The 15919-nt window shown below is 40.7% G+C and overlaps 1 protein-coding gene across 2 annotated transcripts in view; it reads left to right on the top strand.

The window, feature by feature from the left end:
• Positions 1-15919, top strand: part of EGFR (epidermal growth factor receptor) — a 155579-nt gene that overhangs the window by 130918 nt on the left and 8742 nt on the right. For both annotated transcript variants that reach the window (XM_056483105.1, XM_056483104.1), the window contains exons 18-25: positions 912-1034; positions 2237-2335; positions 6739-6924; positions 10103-10258; positions 11060-11135; positions 12582-12728; positions 15070-15167; positions 15704-15871. In XM_056483105.1, coding sequence (XP_056339080.1) covers positions 912-1034; positions 2237-2335; positions 6739-6924; positions 10103-10258; positions 11060-11135; positions 12582-12728; positions 15070-15167; positions 15704-15871 — 1053 coding nt within the window. The remainder of the gene's footprint in view (positions 1-911; positions 1035-2236; positions 2336-6738; positions 6925-10102; positions 10259-11059; positions 11136-12581; positions 12729-15069; positions 15168-15703; positions 15872-15919) is intronic.

Below are 15919 nucleotides of genomic sequence, written 5' to 3'. Positions count from 1 at the left end.
CTGTTCTTTTGTGGTTAGCCCCCTTCTCTTTCTAGTCTAGTTCTAGTAAATAAACCAATTGTTTTTAACATTCTTCTAAAATCCCAGGTTCTTTCTGTACTTGCCAGCTTTGCAGAGTCAGCTGCTAATATCCTTAAAATAAAAGAAAACATACTGCTGTATTCTGCAGTTGAAGTAATAGAGTTCAATTTGTGCTCAGCTCCTGTTGTACCCTCTGGACTCCGCAAAATGAGGATATTTCATCACAACAGAGAGGCTGCTTGTCCTCTAAAATCAGATTGAATCTAGATAAATACGGTTTATTTGAAGAAAAAGCAAAAGGAAAAACACTAAGGAAAAAGCTGACTTATGCATCATAAAAGCATTAAATGTCTTTGGAGGACATTACCCCTGTTTGCAATAAGGCTGAGATAAAATTTTGAAAAATCAATAGAGAATTCAAATCCTTTTTTTTTTGGGAAAAGAATCACTGTCAGAGGTTCAATTGCTGCTTGTACACCACTGGTACCATGGGAATTTTATCCAGTTAAACAAGAGCAGACATGAAAGGTTGCCGGTGATTCTTGCCCATTATTTTAAACATTTTAATAATTTATTCACAAGTTCAAAACAAAAATAATCTCCTTTAGCATCTGTGGTAATTACATTATTTTTCATGTCATGTTTTTCAAGCCTTTGAAGTCATAGCCTCCATTTGAGAAGAGGCATTCCTTCGTTCTCCTTCAAAATGGCAGTTTCCACTCCGTGCTTGATTTTTGTAGCAAGTATTTATTTTTGCAAGTCTGAGCAGAGCTATCCTCCCAAAAACTTCACATGGAATCAAATGTTCTTTATTTTGAAGGAAAGATTTCTTAAAGTATTCAACCTTCCAGACTGTGTAACCTTCTAACATCATGTTCTCTCTGCACCAGCTTGTTGAACCACTGACACCCAGCGGGGAGGCACCAAACCAGGCTCATCTGAGAATTTTAAAGGAAACAGAATTTAAAAAGGTCAAAGTTTTAGGCTCTGGAGCTTTTGGCACTGTTTATAAGGTAAGATCACTGTGTTTCTATTCCCATTTTCATCCTGCTCCCTCCTGCAGGAGCCACCCAAACAAAGCATGAAGTAGAAGCTTTGATCCTTGCGTAGATTTTTTTTAAAATTAGATTTTATATCATGTATATATCTATTGAAGGGAAGAGGGATTACTCAATCATCATTAGTTTTGCTAGAAATTGGATAACAGGAGAAGGCTTATGTAAAATGTTGCCAAAGCCATACTGCTGAACCTGGAGAGCAAAGATCTTAAAAACTGCCACAGTAAATACACCCCACTGTAGATTTTAAGAAGAAAAAGAAATGCACTTTGATTCACTCAGTACAAAGCAATTCTTCTGTGTCATCTGGGACTTCTTTTTATAATTTTCAATACTTCTTTCATTAGAACTGATTCAGATGTGTGAAAGTGTCTGCACACCTTCAGTTGTGTAGGTTCACAAATTATTTTTTCTCTTGGTGTTTGTTTATCCTCTGTGCTTCTTCATCAAGTTCCACTTTTCTGTGTTCCTTTTATTCAGGATATGTGTTTCAGGCTTTTCCATTAACTGTGGATTTCTATATTTCTTTATAAAGAAGAATCTGTTTTCTGAATCAGGCTTCCAGCTATGATTAGGAACTTCAGGAACACAAAAAGATGTGCTGGGGATTTCAGCAGCATGTCCTCACAGTGCCACACTGCTGACCTGTCACCTAAATGGCCTCCTGACACTATAGATGCAGAATACTGTGCCAGTGGGACATAGACTCCCCTGCCACTGCATATGTATAGGACTGGATTATTTGTACAGTATAGGTGCCATCTCGTTATAATGAGAAAATGCTAATTATTTTCATCCCATAATTTATAAATTGGAAGTGGCGAAGTTTTGCACATGCAGTTGCTGTGATGCTCTAATTAATTAGATTTCCATCCACAAAAGTTGCTCTTTATGCATCTCTTGGGCTATTTACAGCCATAGTAATGAACATATTTTTTCAAGAAAGTATGGTAGAGGTCACTGAAAAAGAAGTATCACCCCATGAACAGGAATTTGGTAATACCCACAAGACACATTTTTTGCATATTTCTGTTGTCTGCCATTCTTTCCATTGCTCAGAATATTTGAGTTTACTCAGATGTAAAATATATATGTAACTGTGAGAATTAACCCCTTAGGTATGAGACTGAATAACTCTTTGTACTTCTTTTTGGTAGGGACTTTGGATCCCAGAAGGAGAGAAGGTTAAAATTCCTGTTGCTATTAAAGAGTTGAGAGAGGCTACATCACCAAAAGCCAACAAGGAAATACTTGATGTGAGTTTCCATGTTTGTTTTCTTGAGTTGTCAGTGGTCTGTGGATTTTCTTCTCTAACAGCTAGAGGGGTTTCAGAATATTTTGTGGGAAGAAATATTTTACATCCTAAACTTAATTCTCCATCTAGAAGTTCTGCACTTTGCAGCCCAGTCTGTGAAGTGCTTTTGTGTCTCTCATGAACCCAATCCAAACACAGATTTTATACTCATGGGGCAGCAGCTATGGAGTGGTCAGAACCATACGTTTACCACTAATTCTTTTTTCTTTATTCTGATATTTCAGGCCTTAAGCTGTAGCATTCATTGTCATTATGGTGGTACAGCTAAACCAAATAATAACAGACCTAATGATTTATGAATGCTATGGACTGTCATAAGCTAGTTGCTTGATTAAATAAGATTAAATTAACTATAAATCCAAAATTTAAAAATCTCAGCTGTCTGATTTTTCTGCCCTAGAATGCAAGAAATTATCTCACCTTCTGAAAGAAGCTTGGGATTTTTATTTATTGTTTGGATATAGCTCATCCCTTCAGAAAACAGGAGAAATATCTGACACTGATTTAGGAGTTCATAAATGCTTGACTTTACAATGAGTGAGCCAGATTCCTAAATACAAAGTTTCCTGAACCTGAAATTGGTGAAAATCTTAACTAGATCCAAAGCCATGGAACATGCAGCACCAAGAATATATAAATTTCTGTACAAGGAAAGGAGAATGCTGAGTGAGGAGAGAAGCACTCAGAAGTTCAGTATAACTTCATATTTCCTGTGCTGTGGTTCTGTCTTAAGCAACAAGAAGAATGTGTTTGTCAGTCTTTCTATCCTGTCCCTGGTATGTCTGAAATGGACCTGTTTGTCTGGAATTGATGGTGTAGTTAGTCAAGCACAAAAGTCCTTCAGCCATGGGGGAAACTGGAATTTATTTTTTTTTTTTGGTGGGATTGAATTGAGAAGGAATTTTTTTTTAAATCCAGTTTTGGCCAGCAAATGACACCTCAGGTAGGAAGGTTCATCTCAGATGGTTGAGGCTGGTGAAGATCTTAACAAAAAGCCCATCCTTGTAGTGAGAAGTCTCAGGATAAATGTCTGTGAACAAGCCACCACTTGTGCTACTGACGATAATAAAGCTCACTGGATTTTTCAAGTCACCCTGAATAAACAGTGTTATTCCAATACATTACTCTGCTTTAACAGATTGTGTGTTATGCACCATATGATTTGATAGGTGTATTGCAGCAGTGCAGAAGAATAGGTGGTCCATCTCCAAACCCATACAGGAGGCAATATCCATTCCAGTTTTAGTTTAGTTAGATGCGTTAGACTCAGTCCTTCCCAGGTCCCTACCTATGTGGCCCTCATGCCTGCCTGTGATCCCTCTCTTCACTGGCATTCCCTGCATTGAGGAACTGGCAGAGATGCTGCTCAGCTGCCTGCCCTGAGCTCTGCTCCACATTTTGCTCTTCACAGTGATAAGGAGCATAACACAGTATTCACAAAGGATGCTTTGGACTTAACTGCATTAAATTCCTGAAGGGATGTATCCTGGAGGAAGGGTTAGTCAACAAGATTGCAGTACTTCATCCTTCCTTCACCAGAGCAAGATCACTGGACTGGGCAGTAGATGCAAAGACTGTGTACTCTTCAGTGGTAACAAAATGCTTTCTCTTCTGAAAGAAATTTCTGAAGAAAGTCCCCACATTATCTTTTCCTTTTAATTAGGATACTTAACAAAAAGCTCTTGTTTTTTCTATCCTGTTAATTTTTAGATAATTGGATTGGTGGAACTCTGTATTTCATAACTAAATTTAAAAACAAAACTAGTGAAAGAAGTCAGAGGGATGACTCCAAAAAGCACTTCTCAAATTAGCTTTTTGCTACACAACCGATTTTCCAAGGTCACTGGAACCTCAAAGATAATAATGTCTAATTAAAGATGATTTGTCTTACAGAATCACACTAGGTATAGAACAAGCACAGCAGCTTTAGCTCTTATAATCCAGGCAAGCTCTGGCTGACTTTATTAGGGTAGGGTTAATTCAAAAGGTTGTTGTTAAATACCAAGCATACTTGGAGCAGGTCAGAGCGCACCCGAAGAGATTTCCAAGATAAACAGTTGAAACAAAGACCCGCTTTAATGTCTTGGGCTACTTAGAAGGACCCACAACCACACAATAGCTCTGTTCTGCTTTCTGCAAGGAGGGGGTGGTGGCCTATTTTCCTTTGCAGTATCAAATGGGAGAGGCGGTGTCAACACTTGGACACTCTCTGAAAGCTGTGTGGCCCGAACGCCCACCCGGCTCCTGCAGCATCCCAGTGCTCAGCCCCAGGTCAGCCCCGCGAGGGCTGCGCAGCAGATGGGCAGTGGGAACAGCTCCTGCTCTGCAGCCTTCCCCCACCCTGCCCTGCCAAAATGAATACAATATGGACCTGAATCCCAGCAGGGAGCAAGGCATCCTTCACCATTACAATGGCTCAGTTTGGAAACATAGAGAAATGAAGTTGTTTTGGTCTCTGCTTACATCTGAGTACTGAATAATAAAATTGCAAGAATCTCTAAAAAATGATGCCACAAATATATACAAGCTGAATAGCAGATTGTGTTCCTGCTTTATCTTTCCTTGAGCTAGCCCACACAACCAGTGCTATCCATGGCAGAGGGATGTTTTTCAATGGTGTGCCCACATCATGCAGTAGGTTGACATGCTCTTACCAATTCTGGTGGAGATCCTATTTAACCTGTCTGCCTGGAAGCCATTTTCATCCTGAGGGCTCCAAAACAAGGATACCAAATGCAGAACTAGTACCTCAAAAGAAGCTGCATTACATCATGTTTTGCTTAGGCTGACACATGAAGCAACAACACAGAGGCCAGAAAGTATTGCTTAAGAATTGGGGTTGCTTGTTTCTTGAACGTCATTGCCTTAATAACTTTGTTTAATAATAGTTCTCTCCAGCTATGGAGCTATGTGGAACGCTTGCTAGATGATGAGTGAAGTGCTATGGTATTTATTTTCTTAAGCTCTTAGAAAGAGCAGATTTACTCTTTCCCTTATGCCATTCATGTCTTCACTATGATTTTAGGCTTTGGGGGACTGCTAGCCTGAATTACCAAGAGGTGATTAGTAGGTGTTACTCCAGATGCTGAATCAAGATGCTGACCTGCTCCCTGAATGGAAAAATTCCCATTCATTTCCCGTTGTGTTGCTTTTCAATCAAATCACTTCTAAAACATCTAAAAGTAACATGCTGTAAATCAGACACAAAGTTAGTTAAAGAAACCAAACAACCGTAGCTCTAATTTTTTTCCCCAACTGGAATGCATTCTTTGAGCTGGCACTTGTCAGTGGATTTAAGTATAAATATAGATCTCAAATTTCAATCCACAAGCAGTTTTTGCACACAAAACCATGAGGTCAGGAATTTTTACCCCATGGCCATGTTAAGTAATGTATTTGAGCCAGCATCTGAAGAGGTCTTTCCCTTCACAGGAAAATCTTCCCACAGAAGAACAAAAGAAGAGGAAGTATCTTGGGTGTCATAGATAGGTACCTAAAGCTGCACAGGGTACCAACATTTGAGAAAAGAGTTTTTCACATATTCATGAAACTAAACCAAAATTCCAGTTGAACCAAGGGTCTGTAATGCATGGGCTCCCACATTCCAAGTACCTTCCTAGTATCATTTACATTGCTATATGAGTCTAAAATACCTTTTCCAATTGAGAGCAGTATTTTCACCATTGTTACTTAAAGACAAGCATTCAAGCTTCTAAAGCAGTGAACGGATTATTAATCTATTTGGTTTGACATAGACTGAAGAACAACATGGTCAAGAAGAACGTGGTCTCTTAAAGAATGAGACTGTCAGTCACATTCTAAATGACAACTTTGACTTTCTGGGTTAGTAGCAACCTTGACAGGGGAGCAGAGTTCTCAAAAATACTGATTTCCAGTCAGTTTCATTAAAAGGTCTGTAGGAACAAAAGCCCTATGACACATATTTACAAAATGTGTTGCCATTGCAATTAGCTACTCAAAATGATGAAACTCCATCAGCTTCCAGTTGGTGTTCAATTTATTAATTCCTCCTTGGTCTGTAAGTTTTAATCTCCCAGGATTTTATGTCCAATGTTTGCTTGGTGTACAGTAATGAGAGACTGGCTCTTCTGTGGCATCTCAGTTATGATTTGGTGTTCAAAATCTAGACATGCCGCTGAATGGAAAATAGTTAGTCCACCGAGTGGGGAATACGTGTATTTTTCATATGTGATATGAGACACAGAGTTTGCATATAGTATTTTAGCTACTCCTTGGATTACTCACTTATTTTAAACTTCCTCCAAATATTCATGTCATGCCAAAGGGAGTGGTTTATATTTCTTTTTTTGCCTTCCTTCTCAGGAAGCCTATGTGATGGCTAGTGTTGACAATCCTCATGTGTGTCGCTTGTTGGGGATCTGCCTGACTTCAACTGTTCAGCTCATCACACAGCTGATGCCGTACGGCTGCCTCCTGGATTACATCCGCGAGCACAAGGACAACATCGGCTCCCAGTACCTCCTCAACTGGTGTGTGCAGATTGCAAAGGTAAGCAGACCAGAACTCCAGATCAGCTAAAACTCAGAGATCTGAGCATGTAATGTGTTTATTTAATTACCAGTCTCTGCAAATCTTTCTGTTTCACCACCTGGGTCCTAGGTACCTTATACATGGCAGTAAGCAGTGACTCTTCCATAACAATTTACTATTTTTATGCTGATGAGCAAACCTTAATTATTCTTCAAAATGCTTCTAGTCCACATAATATTATCACCTAGACATTTATGTCCAGACAAACACCCTGTATTGAAATGATTATGCAATACAAATGCGATGCAGCACAGGCATCAGGGAAGGCAATAGAATTTGTCAATTGCCATAGCAAAATGCTGCTTCCAGCAGTGGATTTCTTCAGGCTGTGTCACAGGACAGCAATGTTGAATAGTTCTTCTTGTGTGCCTTGGAGAGTTTCATGCTGAAATCTCTGAGGCCAGGGATCGAAACTGCTGACTACTGAATACCACAGCTCCATCCTTGCTCAGGCTGGCTTTCACCAAAAGACATTCAGGCACCCCAGAGCTATTCTATAATTCATAGGTGCTGAGCTGGGTCTGTAATCCAACTGCATGGCCATAAAAGACTCATTATCACACCTGGTGCTGTTTGCAAAGAGGAGCAAAGGAACTGCAATACAGCCTCTAGCCCTTAGCAGCAATATGCTGTGTTTGGATGGTGGTTAGCCATTTGCAAGTGTGGAAGTACGAAGCAAAACCAGCAAAAAAATAACTGCAATTTATTGGAGATTCATCATATGAGATGGCAGTGTCCACACAGCATGGTTGCTTTAATGCTGTTTATTTCAGGAATGCCGGTCTGCAGGGTAACCACACACTTTAAAATGTATCGGTCCCTTGAGGCCTTGTGTATATCCCAGGCTTGCCCAGCTGTGGTTTGTTTTCAGGAAGTATACTGAGGACCTCAGAAATGTATCCACCAAATGTCTATAGAGCATATTTTTCATCTCTATGTGTGTACTTTTTTTACATTGCACTCCGCAACAAGTGAAGTCTAATTTATGTGTCCACCTGGGATGTGAATTGCATTTTTTTGTGATTTTTTTTGTGACTCTTTTGCTTTCATGTTTAAAATCAATTACTGCACTGTTCTTGTTTCAGTCTCTTTGGAGGATGAGCTGGAGGCCATATTTTCCTCCTCCTTCTTCTCCTTGTTAATTTTTAAGGTGGCAAAATGTATCCCCAAATGGGTCCTTAGGGCATTGCTTGCCCAAAGGGCTACCATTCACAATTGTTTGGTTTCATTTGATTTTTTCATGGTTCAACATTTGCCCATAGCAACTTTTACCCTTGCCAGCGATGCCTGACCTTCAACACACTCTTTTGTACTGCTCCACACTGAAGTTTTCCTCTAAGCACTCATAAATCTTGTGTACAGCTTTTTCCCACCAATGTGTCTGGTACTGCATTGATAAAGTTATGCCAGATTTTTGAACATTCTCTGACTCTTTAAAAATTTACTTATGAGTGAAAAAAAAATAGAAGCAAACACATCTGGTAGCTAACCAGCAGGAGGCAAGTTCCCTAGGAAGCTTATTTTTGTTACTGTTTTCACAGCTTTGAAATAAGTTTTCTTTGCATCTTTTACAAACATTATCTTTTCCTGAAGTATGGAGTTCTCTCTTCCAGGCAAGGTGTTATGACAGAGCAAAAACGCTCCATGTGCAGGAACACTGCGAAGGAACTCTTTGAACATCATGGTCTCATGCTTAGTGATGAAAAATGGATTAAACTCCAGGCCTGCACACAATTAAAAATCTGCTGAACTTTCTAAACGGGCAGTTCAACTTCTTCAGTGTATGGTTATGCACGTGCATGAGTCTTCAGACATCAGCACCTTGAACGGCTTAGTGTGACACTGATATTCTGCTTTTCAGCAGCTTTGAGTCTTATTAGCCTCTGCAACAAGTCAATTTCAGCAGGAAATTTTTTTGTCCTACTGGGGCAAGATTACGGAATTATTATTTTTTTAAAGATAGTCTGTTTTCTGTCAGCAGCTCAGAATTTTTTGTTTCAAGAGCTCTGCTTGCTAAAGATCTATTTGTGTGATTCAGTGCACGCTCGTAGTGGCACTGTGCCAGTTTGTTTGGGTGGTTTGTTTTGGCAACATTAGCAGTGCACGGGTAAAGTTCTGCTGAGGGACTTGGAAGGAGGATTCGATGGTGGTCCAGCTTAGAAGTGGGCTTAGGAAGCGGGTGGAGGATTGGAAGCCAATTATTCCCTCCAGTCCTCTGCCATCACATCAACATGATATTTTTATGTTAACTTTGTAGGTTAAAAGTAATTTTTTATCAATTCTCTTCAAGCTACCATCAGCAGAAATGTGTGGACTGGGAATAAGAGTGAGTTTTGGAAAAGATATTGAAGGAAACTTGGAAATCATGAACTTTTTGATTCCATATACCAAGAGACGGGTGTTGAGGGAGAGGAGAGTAATCTCTTTGGCCAGAAACACAGCTGTTAAATTTATGCTTTAGCAGGCAAACCAGCACAATTAGTTATATTCTTCCTTAAGAGGCAATCATGCCAAAAAAACATGTATGATATCGTGAATCCAGCCTAATCATAGGAGGCAGTGAAATTGGAAGAACTTGCCTTTTTCAAAGAGGACTGGAAAATGGATGCAACTCTGAGTTCAGACTTAAAATTAATTTTTTTCCCCCCCATTTTTACTTTTGCAGTGGACTGTCTCACTGTTAGCAGGGAGAAGGCAGAGTACGCTGCCTATAATAAAACACAGTATGAGCAACTTTGAATGATTGTCTAAATACTCTCTGTAGGGCTGGTGTGTGTACATAATGGCAAGGGATAGTTAAACTCTGTCCTGTGCTCTCCTGAAGTCATTGGCTTTGCACAAGTGCAGCTGAAAGAAGACTTTGTCCCTTTACTTTTCCACCCTGATTTTGTATTTCTTGAACTGAGTCCCAAAAGAGCCACATCTCCTGCTACTACCTACTCTACCCACTACTGCCTCTTTTTCCTTCATCACTCCACCAGTGTCTGGACCCAGTGCAGGTGGGATAACTTACCACTTTTTTATGGTGGTGCCTGTAGTTACCACGAAGCAGCTGAGGTTTGGTGATTTGTGTGTGTGAGCAGGAGGTGTGATTTGTGAGTGCAGGAGGCCTTACCAACAGTGTGTTCCATTGCAGGGAATGAACTACCTGGAGGAACGGCGCCTGGTGCACCGTGACCTTGCTGCCAGGAACGTCCTGGTTAAGACTCCTCAGCACGTGAAAATCACGGACTTTGGGCTGGCAAAGCTGCTCGGTGCAGATGAGAAGGAATATCATGCTGAGGGAGGCAAGGTAAAGCACACTGTAGAATGAACTACTGCGGATTTGCCAGTGTTTGTGCTTGCACATAAGCCTCAAAGAGGGGAAAGAGTGTGTTTTTCAAAGCTCTCAGCTGCCATCTCAGCATGCTGCCTTTGAAGCCTGTGGAAGTCCTCTGAAATCAGCCAAAGCAGCATCAGGCCAGTGGGACTGCAGTGGGAGCAGAGGTAGCAAATGCAGAGCAGCAAATGCTTTTGAAATTCCCACCCAGGATGTCTGGGAAAATTCATCAGTGTAGCCAACACCAATAAGACTGTGCAGTTTATAAAGAGAAAGAGAATGCTGCATATTTATAGAAGAAGAAAGACCTGTCAGACTTGGTTCAACATGCCTTCATGTTGTACTGCGTGCTGATGGAGGGAATGTGTCCTGCTGAGAAATTAAAGAGAAGCTGCTTGCAAATATTGCAGAGGCCATAAATAGAAACCATAAGAGTGTAGATCAGTCATGTAGCCTAAGGTTGGATTTATGTCCTGTTCTGATAGAAGGCTAAAAAGTAGTTATTTGACTGTTAAAAATATTGTAAAACTGTTTAGTAAGAGGTATTTCTGATATACCTAGTATTCCACACATTTCAGGTTCTTCATAATATATGAAAATAATAAAGGGAGACTCAAAAGTTGCCTGTTTTACCATTCAGATAGTTGTGTTGGCTGCTTTTGTTTTTTTTTATTCCTTCTGCGACCAAATTATTGATTTACACACCACCTGGTGGTAAATATCCCTGATAAATTTTGGATCAGCCTCTTAAGGATTCTTTGTAAATTTTCCTAGGTTCCTATTAAATGGATGGCATTGGAGTCAATTTTACACCGGATTTACACTCATCAAAGTGATGTCTGGAGTTATGGTGAGTTTAAAAGCAGTTACAATTATTGCAGATGGGTTGGAAAATTTCAGGATTTGCTGGTGGCTCTATACTGGCCTTTTTACTTTGTATTGTGAGAAGAACAAGAAATCAAATATATAAACACTGTGCTCAAATAACCTATTCAACAAAGTAAAATGCCCATGAAACTGCATGTGAGTGAGGTGTAAGATGTTTCACAGAATATGCTTTGGGTAATGAGCCTTCCCCTGAGAGGGACTACAGGTAGGAGACTGGTCTATTTGCTGAAGTTCTTTTAAAGCTTTCCTTCAGCAGTTTCACCTGAAATATAATGGACCTGGCAATAGAGCCACATAACTAGGAGGACTTAAAATCACTGGCCACACTATCAGTCAATCAGTGTAACTCTGCTGAGGCCTAAAATGCTTATGCTGTCCTGGTATAACGTTAACTGGAGTTGTGGCTGGAGACAGACAACATATCCCTCTGTGATCTATGTGACAAAAGCTCCTTTATTGTTCTGCACCCTCCTTAAATAGCGGGCTTGAATTTTTTGGGCATACACATGTGATTGGTTATGGTCTCAAGTCACTCATTTATTTGGTCAATGGTACATCTGCATTTAGATTCTTTGTATTTGTTTTAATCTATCTTATCATCACTCGCTCAGGTACTTGCCTACCTCTAGGCTGGTTGAGTTTTAGGTTACAGCTTTTAGACCAGCTCTAATGTGACATCTTAGTATTGAGAAGACAATGCTAAAAGGAAGCAGTGTGATAACCTACTTAGAGAATATATTGTGTGTTTGGTATAGTTAAAGCAACCTGTTGCAAAATTTACCCCCATGGGCTCTTATATTCCTGGAAAATATTTAATGCAGATGGTCAGATCCTATGTCCTTTTCGAAGCAGTACAGCCTCTGGTCTTCTTAATCCATTTATGCATTTTGGCATCCAAAATCTTGTTTTGTATCCTAAGCTACTAGACAATCACAACAGCTACATCACAAGAGTCCGTGGTATGTCAGCAAATGACGCTTAGGCAGCTGGTTTGCACATCTTTCAAAAACTGCTTTTGCTCGTCTCTAGAGAGATTGTTTTCAAACAAAAAGACAACTTCCATTTTTAAAACCAATTGCTGTGTTGGAGTTGGGAGACAGTAACCTGCATTTCCTTTCTGTGGGGCTGGGAATTGTGTGGAATGTTCAACATTAATATATTAGCTGAGATTAAAAAAAAAAAAAAATAAAAAGTGGAAAAAAGGCAAAACCTTAAATGGAAGCAAGATTATTTCAAACTGTTATATAAATTTCTCTATAAAATCATGGCAGAAAATGCTTTCTCTGGTTGGGACTCTGGCGAAACAGTGCTTCCAGGGGACCCTCTCTGCTCACCACCTCTCCACAGCCAGGCCGAGCAGTCCAGCTCTTGGCAGTCTGTTTCACGATCTTCTCTTCCCACCCTGCAGGTGTGACAGTCTGGGAGCTGATGACATTTGGGTCCAAGCCGTATGAAGGGATCCCTGCCAGTGAGATCTCCTCTGTCCTGGAGAAGGGCGAGCGTTTGCCGCAGCCCCCCATCTGTACCATCGACGTGTACATGATCATGGTCAAATGTGAGTTCACACTCGGGCTTGTGGCTGCTCATCTCAGCTGAATAAGTAACTCAGTTGCATTTTATGGCATTCCTGGTAACAGCACAGAAATAGGGTTGTTTGAAAAGAATGGTGACACCAGAGTGTGTTCCTGCACCCTGAGCTTTACCTAGGAGCACAGCATGTGGTTTCATGAGTCACTCATTCAACCAACTGATGGGGTTTTTTTCACCATTTACACCACTGACTGATATTGTTGATTATTTTAAACTGATATGGTCAGCAGTATAAATTAGCACGACACCAAACACTTTGCCTGATACTTTGGTTTTGTATGTCAAGGAAATAAAATTAACACAGCCTTCTCCTCCAGGCTCCCCCTCACTTCAGTAACATGCTTTCTACTGCAAGCACACAGGTGGATTATTACTAAAGGAGTGTTGGGAGTGCACCATCATGTCACATACACATGAGGATTCAGAGCTCCTTTTCAATTTTCTTCCTCATTTTTGGCTGGTCCCTTTATGGCATGCAGCTGTTGCAGTATAGTAGCTCAAGAGCAGAGGGTTTCTGTTTTTGCTTGGTTCAGGACACTTCAAAGGGCTTCTGAACCTCAAACCCCCTTTCCATCTACATCATCTACTAAATGTCAAATTCCTGGCTTCCTGCACATCTCTAGGCCATGACTACCACATCCCTGCTCACTGCTGTGAGGATGTGATAAGCAGCCCACTAGGTGGCATTTAAGACCTTCTCACTGTAGCAACATGTACCTGTTCCTGAAACAGGAGCCACGCTACCATGAACACTCCCTAGTGCAGCACTTTTGGGGAGTCCCAGAGCATCCACATATTGCTGTGGTGGGACAAGCACCACACAAGGTCCTGTGCTCAGCAGGGCAACAAGAACTGCATCCAGAGGTGTACACTTAGCCTGGAAGGTGCCTAGACCCCAAAACAACGTCCTTTAAGCTCCTCCTCAGAGATTCTGAGCCCTACTGACACCCCAGCCCCTGTCTTTTCGTAGGGTCATTCCAGATGTAGAAAGGAGGCATTTTGGCAGGCACCTAATCTGGTAGCTGTTGCTTTTAAAACACAGCCAATAGAGTGTCCCCATCCTTTCCATGCCATTGCACTAAATTTAAATGCAAGAGTCTGAGGATCTGGGGGCTCAGCCTTCCTGCTGGCACAGGACTCAGTTGCACATCTTTTGCTGTTCTGGTCAGCTCATATTTGCAGGCTACAGTGCAGACCCTATTGAAGGTGTGGCATTTTATCTAAAGGAATTCAGGATTCCCAGTCACCTCTTTTATAATCAGAAGGTATAAGCTGAAGTGTTCAAAGTTATTGCTATTTTTTTAATTTAAAAAGTAGCATTTAAATATAGGCAACTTAAAGTCAGAAACAGTAGTACTCCTGCAAAAAGAGCAAACTCCCAAAAATTCAATTTTGCCTAATAGCAGGAAGCATTTCTTTTTGAATTAGTGGGGAATCATATTTCTAGCATGGTAGAAAGTCACTGGAAATGATGAGATTTTGTCTAATGCGGATGTCTTTGTCTAATGCGGATTTCAGAAGGCATATTACCACTTCATTTTTCCATTAATATAGACAGGCTGTTTCTTCTGAATTCCTCTAGACACACTAAGCTTGACCTTCATTATTTTTAATTTCAAACACAAGAGTCTCTAGATCAGCTCATCTGTTAGTTGATTACAGAAAATATGAGTTTCCTAACTAATAACACATGTAAAACCTCCAGTATCTATATTTGAAATCTCTTCTAGCATTGATCCAAACTAAGCTGTAAGGACTTACTTTTGTTGAAGTCAGTTTACTAATTAAATACAGCTTAGTTGCAGTAATCTTTCAATATGTCTCCAGTGAGGATGTTTTGAATTTTAGAAGACATCTGGTACAGAGGGAGGCTTCTGCCCTAGGCTTCCCAGGATTTCATGAAGCAGTCCAGTGACTGTCAGACAGTCAAATCCTGGTACCTCTGCAGGCACCTACTGGTGTCAGTTTGCTTCCTCTTCTTCAAGAGCTTTTTCCAATGCAAACTAATTGGGATTATCCCTCAGGTAGGACCTGCCTGCCCAACCAGTAGGAGAGGAGACAGACTCAGTCATGAAGTTTTTCCAGCCTGGGGTTTTATTTCCGTCTTCCCAAAACTGCCAAGATCTGCATTTTAAATGCTGAAATTCACACCTGTGGCTGGTGAATTAACTTTTTATGGTGGTCCCTTAGGTGTAGCTTCTTTCTTTGTTCCACACATGGCACTGCTTTTTTTGCTGTTATATTTTATTTTAAGCTGTGTGTTTGATCATCAAAACAATGTTGTTTGTGCATTGCTTTTCCTGCAGGCTGGATGATTGATGCAGACAGCCGTCCCAAGTTTCGTGAGCTGATAGCTGAATTCTCAAAAATGGCCCGTGATCCTCCACGCTATCTTGTTATACAGGTACTAACCACAGTGGTGGGAAGACATCTGATGGGCATTTCATCTGAGGCCCAAAGTAACTAGTAATGCATATGAGAGCATCTGATATGGACAACTGAAGGCCAGATTTGTTGTTGCATTCCAGGTTTAATGCATTTAGCTAGAGCCACAAACAAAACATCAAGACTGGTCACTAGTTTCTTGCTACTGGTCTCAGTCTATGACCAGAAACAGTCCATACTGTAGTCACAAGAGGAAAACAGAGTTTAATCGTCTTCAAAATGAAGTTATTTTACAGCAGCATGGACTGAGATTGCAGACCTAAGTTCCCCTAAACTCTAGATAAATTTGGTTAAATACACAAATCTCTGTATGGGCCATTTACTTAAGCATTGGACTTGCCTTGTGTGTCCCTTCTAATTCAGAATATTCTGTGAATCTGTGGATCAAGATTTTGCATCTTGTGCCTCTTGTTAAATTATTGTCTCAGAGAGGAGAGGAGAATGAGGGCTTGAAAGGAGTCTGCAAGTCTTGTCTCATGCTGACTTTTTTAACAGGGAGATGATAGGATGCACCTGCCCAGCCCTACAGACTCCAAGTTTTATCGCACCCTGATGGAGGAGGAGGACATGGAAGATATTGTGGATGCGGATGAGTACCTCGTGCCACACCAGGGCTTTTTCAACAGCCCGTCAACATCTCGCACTCCTCTCCTGAGTTCATTGGTATGAAAATTTTCCACTGTGGAAACATGACATGAAATTTTAAGAGTG

The sequence above is a fragment of the Oenanthe melanoleuca genome, chromosome 2 (assembly GCF_029582105.1).
Source record: "Oenanthe melanoleuca isolate GR-GAL-2019-014 chromosome 2, OMel1.0, whole genome shotgun sequence".
Taxonomy (NCBI): domain Eukaryota; kingdom Metazoa; phylum Chordata; class Aves; order Passeriformes; family Muscicapidae; genus Oenanthe; species Oenanthe melanoleuca.
Note: the sequence above shows the minus strand (reverse complement) of the source record. Positions and strands in the feature narration are given on the sequence as shown.